Raw genomic sequence first — 16,909 nt, forward strand, 5'->3', positions numbered from 1 at the left:
ATACCTCAGAATATTTTGTATTTAGAGGAATGAAATGAAGAAAATTAATCAAACAGAATCAATCATCAAGTACATTCCTAAAAATGCTGGTAAGCAAAAACATAGGAGACCAATTTTGTAAGACTAAACAGAAAAATTTTAGCTGAGACCAATGAGATAAAGCAAGGACACATTTGAAAATACCAGAAGAAAAAAAAAAAAAAGTGTTTGAAGGGAGGAAAATGCATTTCCCAACATCCTGAGCACATTTCATCTGTTTCTACAGAAAAAAAAAAAAAATCTCCATTTCTTAAATGACATGACCTAACACAGCTTTAATAACAGCCATGAAGAGACTAAACTCTTTAGATCAATATCAGAAGATTTCATTCACAAGGATTCAAGAGATCAAACCTCAAGTTTACTATGCTACATTTAGATCCATCTGTTCTCTCAGTACAAAGTTGTTCTAAAACAAAGACTGAAAAAAACCCCACCTATTTTTGTTTCACACCTTACACCATTGTCACTCACATTGACTATTTTCTATTAGGAAATACAGCAAAGGTTGTTGATATTTCTGTAATATAATATATATTACACAGTTACTTGTGATATTAATTTAAACAATCTCTTCCTATTTTTGATCAGAGGCAACTGTTTTCCCTAAAGCGAGGTCTTTATTTTCTCAAATAGAGACACTCCAGCATACGCAGAAGCCATTCTATTAACGCAGCGCAAGCTGCTCCACTGTGGCCAGGTGCCAAGAATGGCTTTGCTCCGATTATCACAGCACCATGTCTTGCTCTACGCTACTATAACTGATCTAATACAAAAAGAGTTTCTTCATCAAACAGACTACATGGGTCACTTACACTTCAGAATTTTTTTTGTACAACTGGGTTTTCTTTATCTATCACTAATTTTTTATTCTTTTTTGCTTTCTAAATAATATATGGTAAAAAAAGCTGACATATTTGCAAAAGCACTCCAGTATTCTGCGAGTTTTTGTACACAGTTCTTTTCCGTCTGCACTTATTTGTGCCATTAACTTTCATCACAGCTGAAAATATCTACTTCTCCAGGATCCATAATTTTGCAGTATGTGCTATCAACCTTCTGCAGAATCTACTTTTTTGTTTCAAAAACATACAGCTTTCTAACCCAGATGGCTACATCTTGCTGTATGTGAACAAAGCATAAAACCAATGCTGTGCTGTAAATGCAGGGGCAGGCAGCTGCAGTAACTCTTGCTACTGCCATACATCTGGTTTTATACTGTTACTTTGACAAACAGCAGAGATTGACAAATGTGGGCCAGTTGTGTCTCTCCTCCGCTTCGGAAAGCTCTCAAAAAAAAGCTTAGACACTTTTGTATGAGTAAGACCTAGAGAATTGTAACTTATTAGAAATATCATGGCAAATTTTACAACAGTTGCTGCTTTGAGGACATTAAAGATAGAAAACACTGCTTTTCCTTCTAACAACTAGAATCTGTATTGGATAGTGCTTCAAAGGTATTCCAGTATCTCTTGCCTAGACAGGAGGCAAGACAGATAAAACTGAGTTTGGGAATAAAAAAGTAACTTTCTCCTCCTCCCCCCATACTTGGGACAGGCAGAAAACACTGAATAGATATAGTCCTTTATCGTTAAGATGAAAAAGCAGAAGTTCAAGAGCAGAAGGAAAAATCTACCATGAGAGTACATAAAATACTGTGAGGGAGCCAGCGAGAAAAAACAGGGCTACAAAGAGAATCCATCTCTTCCTAATAACAAATACTAGGCTATAAGATTTTCAAAAGCAATTAGAAACATGACTGCAACAAGTCTAGGCATATTCAGTCTAGATACCAAACAACCTGAAGGAAAAGGCTTTCTTCAATCTTTCCTCATCTGTTCACAATAATTTTGACTTAAAATAAGACAAAGAAAAAAAAAAAAGAAAAAGAAAAATGCACTGACCAGAAAAGTCACATTAACTCTCACCTCAAAAAGGAAAAAAGTCAGAAATGTGTAAGCTGAATAAAAGTATTAAAAGCAGCAGCATTATGATGAGGATTTACAATCCCACTGGTTCAGTTTTCTCATGACATCATTCTAATATATCAGTGTGAGCAAGAGAAACGGAGGTAATTCATCGGGGGTTATTTTAATACAGTGACTGATGTGTTAGCACTTATCTTTGCCTGAACACCTGCAGTTACCAATGCCCCGTCCTTCATCGGTGTCAATGCTACAAAAAGAACGTTCTGCCAGGCCGCAACGGGGCTGCTCTGCTTGCAGCCTCAACGCAAACAACTGTATGGATCAACCCCCCGCACCATGCCTTTCCATCTCACAGCACAAACATTTTGACAACAAAATACATCAGCTCACCAAACTGTTGTCTTAACAGGTCAAAACTTTCAACATTTACACTTGAAAGTACCAACCAACTCGGAATGTTTCAGCCAGGGAAAACAAATGTATCAAACCCTACCCATTGCCTGCATATATTCCCTGGGTTCCCACATCTTGTTGTGTATTTCTGACATTTTTTATTCCCTTGAAGTCCCAGACACCTCAGATAAAGAATTATTATAAGACTATACATGAAAACCTCTAAGGCATAGTAAAGAGCCTACTGAAGGAGTGTGAGTGAGAACAAAGAGCCATGAAGAGCAGACTTAAAGCGTTTAAATACTAATAAAGACTTTAAATATATTACAGGACACCCTATTGCCAGGCTAAAGTGTAAAGATTTATTCTACTACTTTCAAGGAAATCAGCTGACACACTAATGTGTGTTATTTATGTGTATTTATCCCTCTAGAAACATAAAGATAGTGATGCTACACCATCATACCCACAAGACACCTCACTGGAAGTGTTTACAATGGAGTTCATAAACCCTCAAACACTCATTGCTAGTTATTAAAGTTTAAAATAACTCTTAGAAGTATGCAGAAGTAGTAATATCCTTCTCTTCAAAGCAAAAAAAAAAAAAAAAAGCAAATTAAACTGAGAATCAAAGTCTTCTGTCACGCACGGGTTTTAAAAAGGACTAAAAGACAAGGTTTATAAAAGCCACCCTCGGTGCTGACAAAGCAGCCGCCCGCCCGGAGGAGTCTACCCTTCCTTCCTTCCCTCCCTCCTGCCCCGCCGCTTCCCTTCATCCCAACTTCCGAGCAACCCGGGGCCGCCAGGTATCCTGCCCCACGCCACGGGCTCCCCACGAGGGCGGGATGCGGGGCCCCCGCTCCTAAAGTGCCCCCCCCGGGGGTTCCCTCTTCCGGGACGGGCCTCACAAACGCCTCAGACGCCGCCCGAGCAACGCGAGGCGCACCGGGGAGGGGAGGCAGGCCCCTTCCCGCGCCCCGCTACGCCGACCCGCCTCACAGGGCCGCCAGCGCCGGAGCCCGCGGGCCGCGCCATGGGCTCCGACACGACGAAGCGTCGCGTTCGCTCCACGGAAGAGGGACAGGAGACAACCGGCTCCGCGCCAGCCCCCGCGGGCACAGACCGCCGCCAGCCTCCACCACTCACCTGCCGCCCGCTGCCGCGGCGGGGCAGGCGGCTCCCCTACCTGGCGCCCCTCCGCTCCACGCCTCCACCCGCCGCTTCCGGCGCTCCCCAGACGTTGCCGGAAGCACCCGCCTTCCTTCCGCCATCCCCACCGCCTATTGGGCGGGAGCCGGGCTGGGTGCCGCGCGTCGGCGGAAGAGCGCCGCCGTGCCGGGAGGGAAGTTGGAGTGGAGGCGGTGCGGAAGGGGTGTCCCGTGTCCCCTGCCCATCCCTGCCCCTCGCCTGCTGTCGCGTCGCACCATGGGCGCCCGGGCGGGCTGAGCCCCGCCGTGACCGGGTAGGCCGGGGCGGCTGGGTAGGCCGCGTCCCCTTGAGGGGAGCAGGCCCGGGAGCAGGCGGGTGGGTCAGCCCCGGCCCGGCCCGTCCCCGCCGAGGTTGGGTGGCGGCCGGGGCGAGGGCACCGCGGGTGGAAGGAGCGCTTGTTTACAGCCGGGGGGGGGGGGGGCTTTTCGCCTCGCTTCTGGCTTCTGCGGCTGTCGGGAGGGGCTTCTGAGCCGGGGAAGCGGCGGTGCGGCCGCGCTGAGGCAGAGGAACCCCCGGGGGATGTTAGTGACAGCGAAAGGCTTTAGTACAACGTGTGGAAGCTACTGAGGAGCCGGTGGGTCCGTTGCCTTAGTATTGTTTTGCAGCTGCTGAGCTCTGAAATGGAATTGCTTGTCTCTGCAGGGGTTTTGGGGGGGAAGGGGCGTCACTGAGGGAGTTACCTGGATGAAGTTCTGTGTGAGACTAGATTGGACCAAGCAGCTCTTCTCACATCTTGACTATACTGGAAATCCCTTTAGAAAGAACCTGTTGTTAAAGCTCTCACTGTAGTTCCTGAAAGTGGCCTGGTTGCCCAGTCTTATTGTCCCAGAGTTTTTGTACTTAGGTTAGTACGTAAGAGTAGTTTGATTCAAACCATGGATCCTATTCGTGTACCTCTTTAGCTTGGGCAGGTTGAAAGACTCTTGTACTCCTTCTGCTGATAGCATCAACTTTATTTACCAAATTCTGATCCTGTTTAATATTTGCTCTTGTATTATATAAGTGACTATGTAGAGATAAACCCGATTATGCTCTGATAGCTTATAATGTGCCCCTTGTGTAGGACAGAATTGTAACAAGGAGTTAATACCTTTCTCTGGGACCAAGGAGAACATGGGTTCAGTTTCCTCCTTTACCATAGACATTTGATGATAAGCTTGAGCTGAGCTCCTGCCACAACTAATGGTTTGTTGATTTGGGTCTAAACTCTGTTGATACTCTTAAATCAAAAATAAAATACAGTGTTTTAAGGATAGAAGAACATAAGTGAGTTGGCCTGAGTGTGTGTGTGTCTTGAGTAACTTACCCACAAATCATTTATACATATTTTAATTGATTAAAACACAAATCTGACCTTGCTGCTGTGGACTTAAAACACAAACACAAATGTTTGTGCTTATGCTTAAATGTTGATATTAAGTCATGAAAATATCAGTAAATTCAGACTCCGCTTGATGCTTCAGAGGCACCTGAACTGTTTTGGTGGTGTCCTTATGTGTTCTGGGACAGAGTAGAAAAGCCAATTATTGAAATTAATCATTGTCTTCTCTTACCATGTTCTCAACGTGAGTGACAGCTGCTGCATTAAGCATATTGGACTCAAGCAAAACATACCTGTGTACCCAATATATCTTGCAAGAAACTTATTCATTACTGACAGATGACTGTTGTTGAAGAATGGCTTCTTTTAGTTTGAGTTGTTGGAAAAGACAAAAAAGACTGAATTCAAGAAGTCATAGTAATGAGGGACAACTCCATCCTGAAAGTTAATATATGAAAATGATAAATGAAGAAGGCATTAATAGAGAGGCTATTACATTAATGGGAGTTGTGCCCAGCCCCATGGAGATAATATACCGGCTTCCAGCTGATGCTTTAAAGTAAGGCACCAGGTAATACCTTGAAGATCAGGGAAGCCCCATAAAAGCATTCAGTATAAAACAGAAATGTTTCAGTTTGTTAGGGAGATCTAGCAGGATATGGAAGCCAGGTTGTTCGTGCCTAAAGGGGGCCTACAGGAAAGATGGGGAGGGACTCTTTATCAGGGAGTGGAGCAATAGGATGAGGGGTAACAAATTTAAAGAAGGGAGATTTAGATTAGATATCAGGAAGAAATTCTTTACTGTGAGGGTGGTGAGACACTGGAACAAGTTGCCCCGGGAGGTTATGGATGCCCCATCTGTGGAAGTGTTCCAGGCTAGGCTGGATGGAGCTTTGAGCAACCTGGTCTGGTGGGAGCTGTCCCTGCCCATGGCAGGGGGGTTGGAACTAGATGACCTCTAAGGTCCCTTCCAACCCAAACCATTCTGTAATTCTATGACTCTCAGGTGAGTCCCCTGCAAGTAGAAAGCTCAGATGTTTTGGGGGTGTTCTTTTGTTGTGTTGTTTTGGGTTTTTTTTGTTAGCTTGTGAAGTGAAAACTGACAAAGACTGGTGATCAAGGAGAAAGAATGTGATGGAAACATTAAACTTGTATTGGACGGTTCTATGAAGTTAGAAAGTTCCTGAAGTGAAAGGATTCTCAGTCTTGTAATGATGGGCCTTCAGATGAGATGTCTCATCTAGAGAGTTAGCTTAAGGCTGGAATTGGCTTTTTTTTTTTACCACGCTCCCCCCCCACACCCCAGCTAGAAAACATCAGACCAACAAATGTGAAACTGATATGGCAAGGTTGACATCCATAAATGAAGGCGGGGGAAGCTATTGTTTATATGGTGTTAGCACTTGGTTTCCCCACAGGGGCTTCGTGGTCGTTTAAAAAAAAATAAAAAAGACTAATGTATTGGTTATAACAGAATTAAAATTGACACATTGATGTTTTGTTAAGGTTTATCGGGGTGGGAAGAATTGTGCCAGTAGTTGGATCTAAAATTGCATTTATACCACTGTATGCACAACAGATTACCAGAAATCTGCATTTTAACATGCTCAAGCTATTTGAGAGATTGTTTTTTGTAGAATATTATTTTTGAATATTCTGCAGAAGACTTAGTAAGGACCACTAAGCTTTTAAGTAGATAGATGAATGTCCCAAATGTTGTCATTGTGGAAACCTGTCAGTGTATCTGCTGGCTTAAATAAGAGATATATCATCCATCCCAATGACCCCTTGGTATTTAGAAGAGCAAGTCCTACTGCAGATCTGGGGAAATACTCTTTCCTGGAGTGGTAAATTTGAACCTTTGCCATCTTGAACATGAGCATGGCAATACCTTTACAATTACTGTACTTCCTCTCGTATTAAAATTGTGCCTATCCAGCGAGTCAGACATTAGTAAGAAATCCTGGCATAATAATCCTAAACAATACAAATTGCTAAGAATATTTGGACAGTCGGGGCAGCAAGACTGTTTCACTTAGATTTGTCCAGGGCACTAGAAACAAAGCTCAATCCCAGCTGTCCGGCAGCCAGCACTCCAGGATGCAACTCTTTAAGCTTGCTTCTGGAAAAAGTAGCGTACAGTTGAAAATGGCAGTTCTGTAGCTTGCATTCATTAATAATTTCCTATTGACTGAGCTATTAGGTCTGTAGTAATCTTCACAGGACATATCACCCTCTCTTTGGCTGCTTGTACTGTGGTGTTGCAGAATACAGAAGTTGACTGCTCTCCAGTCATGCCGACCTCGCTGTCATCTGTTCATTAATATGGGGGCTGCTTGGTCTACTGTTACAAGGTGCTCTCTCTTCTCGTGTCTTTCAGGCAGAGTTAAATTGCTATCTACAGCCACATGAGGTTCACCTCGGCTGTTTTCTCCTCCACTGTTGCAATATATTAGCAGCACTAAGGTAGCTCTTACCAAATCCTTTGTATCCACCGTACATCTGGATAACTGCACTTCGGGCCATCTATTCACGTGGCACGTTGCCAAGTCAGTCTGGTTAGGCTTGTCAAGGATACTAATGCCAAGCAGCGAGGAATTTGGGATAATGAATCCCGTCTGCGTAACACCAGATGCAACGTGTGGCCTTTATTGCAAATTTATTCTGTTTTCATTTGCCTAACCTTTATGTTGCCATTTCTGCTCGTGCCAAAAAACACAGTCTCTGAACATGGAAGAACTCTAATTTCAATCACTTGGAAACTGCCACTCAAATGAATTGTGATACAATAAGCATGTCAGGAAGGAGAAGCAAAACACTTGGATAATCAGCATCTACTGGGAATGTCAGGTCTTCAGATGACTGAATCATGAAATGCCAGAAAATAACCACAGCCAAATTAGCGTGTGATATTAGTTACTTTGTTGGCACTTGGCCAGGCAGTCTGCTCAAACTCACTACCTGAAAACTCCCCAAAGAAACTGCTGGGTACTACGATGGATGTTGGTTTCTAATACTTAGTTTCTTTCATCCCTTCATCAGCTTTTGTCTCCTTTTTTAAAATGAGTTGCTCTTGCTGTAGAAATGGCTTGATCATCAGTTAGGAATCGGCTAGAAGTGCCAAGAAGCAGAAATAAGGCTGTGTGAAACTGGATAAGTAGGTAGTAATTGGACTGTGTAGGGAATGGTTTTGCTGTACTGTTTGTTGTGACCTCTCATAAGGGTTGTGCTATATTCTGATCTTAAGTTCTACTCGCTTAGCTTTTCGACCAAGCCATGGTTACAGAATTGATTGTAGGGAAGAAGTGTTTTCCACAGACTTTAGCATCACTTAAAATTTTGGGAAATGTCCAAACGTGAGCAAAACCATCAGCTGTTCTTTTTCAAGTTAGCTCAGTTACTCTTTACAGAATCACAGAATCGTAGGGTTGGAAGGGACCTCTGGAGATCATCTAGTCCAACCCCCTGCCAGAGCAGGGTCACCTAGAGCAGGTTGTACAGGAACGCGTCCGGGCGGCTTTTGAATGTCTCCAGAGACGGAGACTCCACCACCTCTCTGGGCAGCCTGTGCCAGTGCTCTGCCACCCTCAAAGTAAAGAAGTTCCTCCTCATGTTTAGGTGGAACTTCCTAATGTTCAAGTTTGTGCCCGTTACCTCTTGTCTTGTCGCCGGGCACCAGTGAAAAGAGCCTGGCCCCATCCTCCTGACACCCACCCTTTAAGCATTTATAAGTGTTGATAAGGTCCCTCCTCAGCTGTCTTTTTTCCAGACTGAAGAGACCCAAAGTATCCCCTAGTATTACCTAGTATTGGATGATGTGTATGCAGCTGTAACAAGGCTTTTGGATCAATTAATTGTTTCTAGGCTTATTCTTGTCCACTTTGTTTCAAGGGCTTAAAAGAAATCGGAAGTTAAAATGGCTTTGAGATTTCCCTGGTTTCTGACAGTATAAGAGATGCCTAATCAAGGGGAGGAGAGGGAGCGCCTCTAGGGAAGATGCCATCTATGATCAGCTCTGGAAGCTGCAGTTCCAGAGCAGTGTAGAAGTCTGAGCAATAGATACAAGAGGAAATACTTGCTGCTTTAGCAGCTGAGATAGGTTTTTAAAGCAAATTCAAATTTAAACCCCCCCAATGTGGCTTATTCTGTGTTGAATGCAGCTGAACTTAAATTTGTGTAAAGAATCAGAACATGAAGCTACTTGAACAAAGGTCATTAATTTCACATATTGGCCAGAATATTTGATAAATGGTGGTTACTTGTTTCCTCTGGATTTAAACCTTTCTTTACTGCACAAATCATCAGAGGCTTCTTTTAAGTACACTAACTTGACTTTTTTTTTTTTTATGACTTGTAAGTCAATTGTCTTGCATAGAGCAAAAATATGCTTTGGATCCAGGGTAGAGGGAAGGAATGTATGTCTTCTGTAGCACATGAAGGCAAACACTAATCTCATGTAAAATGAAAATGGGAAATGAAAGCTAAGCTTTCCTGCAACTTTATCATGACTGTCTAGGCTAGGTTTGAAAAGCATCTTTTAAAGTCTTGCAAGTGTTTTATAATTGATTGCTTCGTTGAATGGAGTTGTAACTCTTCTTTTTTTTTCTCCTCTCATCAGAAAAATGAGTGGTGGGTTGGCACCAAGCAAAAGTACGGTGTATGTGTCCAATTTACCCTTTGCTTTGACAAACAACGATCTATACAGGGTAAGTTTTTAAGCGCTGCATTGTGCAGATTAAACTTGTTGACAACAATTTTGAGTGTAAATACAATAGTGATATATGTCTCTTACTTAGGAAAGTTTGTCTTGATAAATGTATTACTAATGAAATGCAATTGTCTACTGTTAAATCTTTTTATTTTGTTTTATATTTCAGATATTTTCAAAGTATGGCAAAGTTGTCAAGTAAGTGACCTGATATGTTCTGCTATTTTTGTAGCTTTCATTTTAAATATTTGATGCCTTTGCTTCACTTGAAAGTCTTGTGTTTTTTATAATTTAAGTATGAATGTGGAACTATATTGAAGTTCTGTTCATTTTTAATAAAGTATAAATTTAATTTAACAACTGGAAGTTCTTGCAGTTACACACACAGTGTAAGAACATTTGTGCTGGGGATAGGTTTTGCTAACCACTTCTTAAGAGCAAGTAGAATGTTGTTATATACCAATGGTCTTTTCTCTCAAATAGTTAATATTCTTCTAGTAAGCCCTTTCCCCGAACACTGCCTGGGACACAAGTGGATAAGTGTAAAACTGGGAGCTTCTACTTCTGTGAACTAGGTGTCACAATTCCCACAATTGCAATATGCAATTGTTATTGTGACTGATTAGTATTACATTTAAGATTAAACGTAAGGGTATACAGTAACACCTTTTAATATGTGGGGTGTTCACGAGCGATACTTGTGAATACCTGTCTCTATGTTTAAATGTTAGAAATAAATGCCACAGTAAGGAACTTGCTGTTTTGTTTGGTTTCTTTATTTTTTTAGCTGGTCATAATAACAAGACTCAAGACTTCTGTTTTCAGCCCTACACTAGCAAATAGCCACTCTAACTTTTGTAGCTGCTGTAATAATCGGTGGGATACAGAGCAAAATTCAGAGGTTTTGAAGTCTCAGGAGTATGTTTCAGGTGACAGCAGGAAAAGCCAAATTACAACTTTGGAAAAACATATTTTTGAAATTGACTGAGAGGAAAACCCTTATGTAGGGCTCTGGCAGACATGCCGTGACCAATACAACTGGGCACCTACAGTCTATTGTTTCCAGGGTGGGGTGTCTGACCTGTTTTAGTCGATTGCTGAACTACCCATTTAGAAAAGTCCTGAGCAAAGGTTGTAGTAACACTGATGTTTAATATCCGTTGAGGGGCCTGTTCTCCATAAATTTGACATTTCGGACCTCCTTGCTATCCTTTGGTAATGTTCCTGTACTCTGTATGTTTTGGGGTAGGGGTGTCCTACTGTCTGGGCTTTTGAACTTGTTTGATAGGAGGATGAGAATCGCATGAAGTATTGGCTGTAGGATGCATTGCTTATTTTAAAGGTGTCATAGCAGTATTTTTTTTCCTTTATTAATAGTTTTTGGTGGTTTATTTACATTTTTTTTTGACTGTCATAGACAACAGAGATGGTGTTTCCAAGTGCCTATGCAGAAGAAATCCTGCACTGCATCCTGTGTGAAAGTAGCTAATTTAGAACTTGCAATTTTGTCTGCGTAGTTACTGTTGTCCCCCACCTATATATTGTTTTGCAAAAAATTCACTTACTGATACCTAATTTTCCCTTACACTTTGTCTAGTCACTGCCAGAAGTTAAACCAAATGCAGAGTCACAGAATACACAGAATGTGTAAAATACTACCATGATTTATTTTTTTTCCCCTGTTTGCCCCTTTGCAAGCTGACCTGACTATAGACAGTGCAGATACTGTGGGATTCTACTGGTATTCCCATTTTGCTGTGAAACTGAGGCTAACAAGGATCAGTTATCCTAGTTGTAACTAGTTATTAATTCCCAAGAAAAATTGTTTCAAATATTAGCTTGATTTCTGTAGAGTCTTTGTTCAGGGACTTTAAAACACTTTGCAGAAAGCTTTGCAATGTCATCTAGGTCAGATTTAACTTAATTAAATAAGCTTTAATAGACTTCTTTTTTGAAGTGTGTCTTGACTCAGCAAAATCATGCTGACTTTTCTTCCATAGTGCATTTCTCACCCCAATATATCCTGACAATTATGATTTCAGCTCAGTTTGTTCAGTGAGAAATCAGATTTTCTAGGGCTCCAAGAAGTAGCTGACTTCTCAAAGATTTGTCACACTTGTTTCTTTTTATGCTTCTGTTATTAACCGGTATGTTCAATATCCCAATTAGAAGCCTGACATTCATATTAGGTTTCTGTCAACTCTTGGAAGAGTAACTTGGCAAAAGAATTAATGGAATTGTTATGAAGTCAGTTTTATTGATGCTTCAACTCAATGCATTCAGTTGGGTGCGTCCTTATCTGAGAGGCTTTGGCAGAAAAACTGTTCTAATCTCTTATCTTTTTGTGCATGTATTTGGGGAAAAGTTGAGCTTTCTTTACAGAGCTTTTATTTTATATGCTTTTCACTATGTAGGTTTTCTGTTACTTATACAGGTTCTCTGGTAGGCCTTCTGCATTGAAGTGGGGTTTGTTTGGATTATTTTTGGAAAAATGTCCTATTCTTGCAATTTTGGCTTCCCTTAAGGATGAACCTTGTTCTGCCTGTGGTGAGCACAGCAAGGAGCTTATTCCCTGTTTTTTAACATGTGCTTTTATTTTCATGTACATGCAGACGAGCATCCTGTTTCCCACTGTTTTCTTATTTTAGGGCTAAATACAATTGACGTTAAGATTGAAGGAATTGAGGTTGTGTGGGCTTCCTTTGCCTCTTTTCATTCTTTTTCTTTGTCTGTTGTTTTTATTGGGTCTAAACCTTTCTTGAATTTCTTGATATGCTACTGGAGCTGTTGATTCCAATATTAGACTGAAGATTTAACTTTGTATGTCATGTAAAATAACATGTGTATCCATAACGTGTTTGGATTCCAGTTGGAAATATTTGTCGAACAGTACTGCATATACTTATTGTTTCCTGTCTTGAAGCTATTTAGCTGCTTAGTCCTACAGAAACATAGAATTCTCTGTTTGGATGCGATTCAATACACTCTTTTTCCGCAGTGATAGCAGTGGTCAAGATTACTCCTGAATTTTAATTTCACCTGCAGTATGTGCAGTTCCCTCCAGTTATGTTGTCTGTAAATCTGAAGAGCATTTTATCTGTTCTTCGAGTCATCCAAGGGAATAAAGAATGATACTGAACCCAGAAAGACCCCATATATTTCTTAAAATCATCTCTGCTCTACCTACAAGCACGTGGCCTGGTTAGCTGTTCCTTTGAATTTCTGTTTAATGAGCCTTTCCATTGTTAAATAGACTTTGTTTCCTTTTTGCTGTATAACTAAGGTAAGATCCCACTGAGACCTTTAAGGAAAAAACGTCTCTGAAGCAATTTTAGTGTATCAATAATGTGGTTATGTGTTTTCAGAGTTACTATTATGAAAGACAAAGACACCAGGAAGAGCAAAGGAGTTGCCTTTATTTTGTTTTTGGATAAAGAATCTGCACAAAACTGTTCTCGGGCACTTAATAACAAACAGGTAAATTGTGTAAAGTTGTTGTGGTAGGAGGGTTGGGTTTACAGCCCCAAAATATTTACCTTTTTTTTCCAATTTGCTGTAGTTGTTTGGAAGAGTAATAAAAGCAAGTATTGCCATTGATAATGGAAGAGCAGCAGAATTCATTCGCAGGCGTAACTACTTTGATAAGTCTAAGTGTTATGAATGTGGGGTGAGTAAAACTAAAAAGGAACTACTATATTCCGGCTTGTTTGTCCAGTTTGGCCATTGCTAATCCTGCCTGTGGTGTTAAAATGTTTTTTTCTGTTGATAGTATCAACTTGCATAGCAGCTGTACCATTTTCAAGAATCATAATACCCCTTTTGTCTTTTATTTGGGATTTTGGGGTTGGGGGGAAAACATGTGCTTATAATGGCTGCTTAACAGGCTGATGAGCAGAGCCAAGTATCAGTATAAAGTTGTAGGAGAAAGAAAACCTCCTAATACTTGCTTCAAAATACCTGCTTTTGCTATATCATTGGAAGATCATGATATAGTTGGCGGTAAAATAAATATTGGAAACAACTGGTTTTACACAGAACAAGTGTGTGTTAAATTTTAGGCAATTCCTCACTTCTCCTTAATATATTAACATAGGAGATTGCGATTTGGATCGTATTTAACATCAAATGTGAACTTGATTTGTATGCATAACACTTTTGAGACTGAAAATGTTGACTCACTCCTATTTATTACACTGTTAATGCTTAGGTGTATATCTTGTCTTGAGTATAAACTGTGCTGTAGTGTATTCAGCTATTGCAGCAGCCAAAGAAAATATACTTTGCTTATAGCTTGTTCTCAATTTGCAGTTAAACATGCATATCACCACTAATCTCTTCGTTTCCATGGTGAGCTTATAGAGAAGAGTTTGTCTTCTGTGTGCTAATTCAGCATTCCATTTATCTTACTAATTGCTTCCATTTTTTTCCCTGTGAACTGTCTTACATTAACTTTCCTCATGATATGTTTCAACATGTAGTTGTTTGTAACGGTTTCTGTTAAGCAATATTTCTTTTTCTCCAAGGAAGCAGGACACTTAAGTTATGCTTGTCCTAAAAATATGCTAGGAGAGCGGGAGCCACCAAAAAAAAAAGAAAAGAAGAAGAGAAAGAAAATAGTTGAGCCAGAAGAAATGTATGTATATTTATTTACACGTTAATACTTTTTTAGGCAACTTTTTCATAATGAACACTTAAAATAAACATGTATGTATTTTTCTCTCTCTGCACAATGAAGTGAGGAGGAAGAAGAAAGTGAAGAGGAAGGAGAAGACCCTGCTCTAGATAGCCTCAGCCAAGCCATAGCTTTTCAGGTACAAAATGGAAGCACTGTGTGTTTGTTATTTATTATTACTTAAATACAACTTTACTTCCTTTTTTCAGCTGCTTTTCAAAAACTCTTAAGATAAACCTGTAGATCTGTCCATTCTGTAGCACTGGGGCCCTCTTGCCTGATAGTAGTTCATGACTATAATTGGTTTCATCCTGTTGCAGGCATGTTCAGTTTTTGGATTTTTGTGTTTTGGTTTGGTTTTTCTTAGAGTTTCACTGTTGCTGTGGCTTTGCATTGCAATTCTCCCTCTCCTTCAGGCTCCTTTGTTGCTTAGTTTCGTCATCTCTGCTGTGATGCTCCATTAGGTTTTTGGTCCACAAATCCCTTTTAAGTCTGTTAACCGAGCAGCCAGAAAAATAGTCATGTATAAGTGATCAACTACATCCTGTGCCCTCACTCACTAGAGTATCCTCGAACAACATCTGTTTCTGGATGGCACTTCCTTTGCCTAATACAGTCCATCACGGTCTCTGGTAGAACTTTTCTCTCAAAACATATTTAATGCATTTTTTGTTGTGTAGATAGATAGTCTGAGAGCTATGTTACTATCTTCTTTAATATGTCTTTACAGGCTTTTGCTTCACTACACAGAGCAAGCCTGAACTGATGTTCAAATTTCATGGCTCCCTAGTCCTTAGCTTTTCCCTGTGCGCCCCTATTCCCCCAAAAAAACCTCTGAGTTTCTATGATAACTTTGTCCTGAATATGACTGTAATGAGTGCAAGACTTTTACATCATGTGGTCCAAAATAATGATGCAAATACGCACAGTTATCCACACACACACATTCAGAAAGCTCCATGATTGGAAGTAAAACCTATAAATGTAAACAAGTCAGGAAACATTCCTATTTTTCGCACCACCCAAAGATTTTAACTGGGATAGCATGCTTCCCAGTAAAAATAGGAAGCATTTATTTAAACTTTTAATTGAATAACCTTTATATCCCTGAAGACATTCATTCCCTGAATGAATGACTGCAGAAGACAGCAGATAGAGACTTGTTAGCGGAACAAAGCTGATTCAATAATGTCCATTTGAAACACGATGCATTCTTTGCTTCAGATCTCAGCTGCTCTTTAGTTCTATAAGTTTTCCATGTGCAAAGTTCCTCTCTTTGAAAACAGAGGGTGATCCATGGGGCCTGCATTCGTGCTGAAGACTTACTGTTTGCATGCAAGAAATACTTTCAGAAATGTTTTCTAGTGCATTCATTGCACAATTTGTGAGGAAATGGAGATACACCCTTTGAATTTGTGAACTTATGAAATAACTCGATGCATATTAATAATTAGCATTATTATTTATAACGCATCTCGATTTTTCTTAATCCTAGCTAATACTTTTCCTTCTTTCGTTGTAGCAAGCCAAAATTGAGGAAGAGCAACAAAGATGGACGCAGACTGCAGGGGAATCTTCAATTTCAGATGATTCAAAACGTCCACGGATAAAGAAAAGTGCTTATTTCAGTGATGAGGAAGAACTTAGTGATTGAAATAATATTGGTTTATACGCATATGTAATATATATAGTGTACATTTTGTAAAGTGCTACAAAGTTATCTGTAATACAGGTTTGCCTTGGTGTTGAAGACGCTTCTTGAAAATCATGTTGTAGTTCTACTCTGCCCCTCAAACCTCCCATTTTTTGATACTTACCTCTCAAAACTTCACCCTTCAAGGCAGTTTCTTAAGAGAATGATGTGTTTCTACGCTAAAATCCAGAAAAATATCTGGGAAAATGCTTCATGTTGTTAGTATCTAGACCCAAACCCTGGGAGTGAAATCTTTCATAAGAGAATTTCCTAAGATTTTTTTTCCTAAGAGGAGTTCCTCTTAGGATCACTGTTAGCACCACTGAGGCTTTATACGTTGGTCTGTTTATTGCCTGTTGGAAGCAGTGCTTTAGTAGTATTTTAGGTGTATATGAATCTTGCACTAGCTCCTCTGCATAGGGTTGAATTTCAGCCTTAAGCATTGTACTAGTCTTTTAACTCTTCATGCAGTAATATAATAAATTACTGTCACATAAGCTTTGTCCGTGAAATCATTTTGGACTAAACGATACATCTGTGTGCTTTCCAAAAGGATGTTAAGATGTTGATCTTCTGTCTTATGCACAGTTTTAGTAACCTGCTGTAGCCTTTATGGTATCATATAGCCTATATACAATATAGGTTTCATAGGAGATGCAAGTTAAAAGTGATGTGGTGGTTAGTTCAATCTTGAAATCTTATACTTAATATATTTTAATATATTTTATATATTTATTATATAAATTTCTTTAATATATAGATTATTTAATATAAAATATATACTTAATATATTTTAAAGAGAGATAGTTCTGTTGCTCTTGCATTAAAATTGAGAATGCCCGTAGGTTTTAAAAATGGGAATGTGCATATATTTTAATATGCTCTAATCTGATTTTTGAAAGTCCCTTGCTGTGATAAGGGCTTATACTGTGCTATTTCTCCTAAC

At 40.1% G+C, this 16,909-nt stretch overlaps 2 protein-coding genes across 6 annotated transcripts in view; one reads left to right on the top strand and one right to left on the bottom strand.

Moving 5' to 3' along the window:
* Nucleotides 1-3,615, bottom strand: part of PPHLN1 (periphilin 1) — a 76,556-nt gene extending 72,941 nt beyond the window's left edge. For 3 of the 5 annotated variants that reach the window (XM_054202688.1, XM_054202764.1, XM_054202755.1), the window contains exon 1: nt 3,507-3,614. The gene's annotated coding sequence lies outside the window, so the exon portion shown is untranslated. Of the gene's footprint in view, nt 1-3,506 lie in introns of all 5 variants that reach the window. The other 2 variants (XM_054202718.1, XM_054202699.1) reach the window with 2 other exon arrangements.
* Nucleotides 3,616-3,688: 73 nt separating this feature from the next.
* ZCRB1 (zinc finger CCHC-type and RNA binding motif containing 1) lies at nt 3,689-16,460 on the top strand. Its single transcript, XM_054202777.1, has 8 exons — nt 3,689-3,822; nt 9,509-9,596; nt 9,768-9,796; nt 12,964-13,075; nt 13,158-13,265; nt 14,122-14,231; nt 14,334-14,409; nt 15,793-16,460. The coding sequence occupies exons 2-8, from the start codon at nt 9,513-9,515 to the stop codon at nt 15,922-15,924; spliced, it is 651 nt and encodes a 216-aa protein (XP_054058752.1). The 5' UTR covers nt 3,689-3,822; nt 9,509-9,512; the 3' UTR covers nt 15,925-16,460.
* The last annotated feature ends 449 nt before the right edge of the window (nt 16,461-16,909 follow it).

Source organism: Rissa tridactyla, chromosome 1 (assembly GCF_028500815.1).
Source record: "Rissa tridactyla isolate bRisTri1 chromosome 1, bRisTri1.patW.cur.20221130, whole genome shotgun sequence".
NCBI lineage: Eukaryota > Metazoa > Chordata > Aves > Charadriiformes > Laridae > Rissa > Rissa tridactyla.

What these genes read in the sequence shown, in the direction of transcription:
- ZCRB1 (XM_054202777.1), top strand. Translation starts at nt 9,513, where the DNA reads ATGAGTGGTGGGTTGGCACCAAGCAAAAGTACGGTGTATGTGTCCAAT. An exon ending in CAAACAACGATCTATACAGG is followed by an intron (nt 9,597 to 9,767) that starts GTAAGTTTTTAA and finishes TTTATATTTCAG; the next exon opens with ATATTTTCAAAGTATGGCAA. An exon ending in GCCAAGCCATAGCTTTTCAG is followed by an intron (nt 14,410 to 15,792) that starts GTACAAAATGGA and finishes CTTTCGTTGTAG; the next exon opens with CAAGCCAAAATTGAGGAAGA.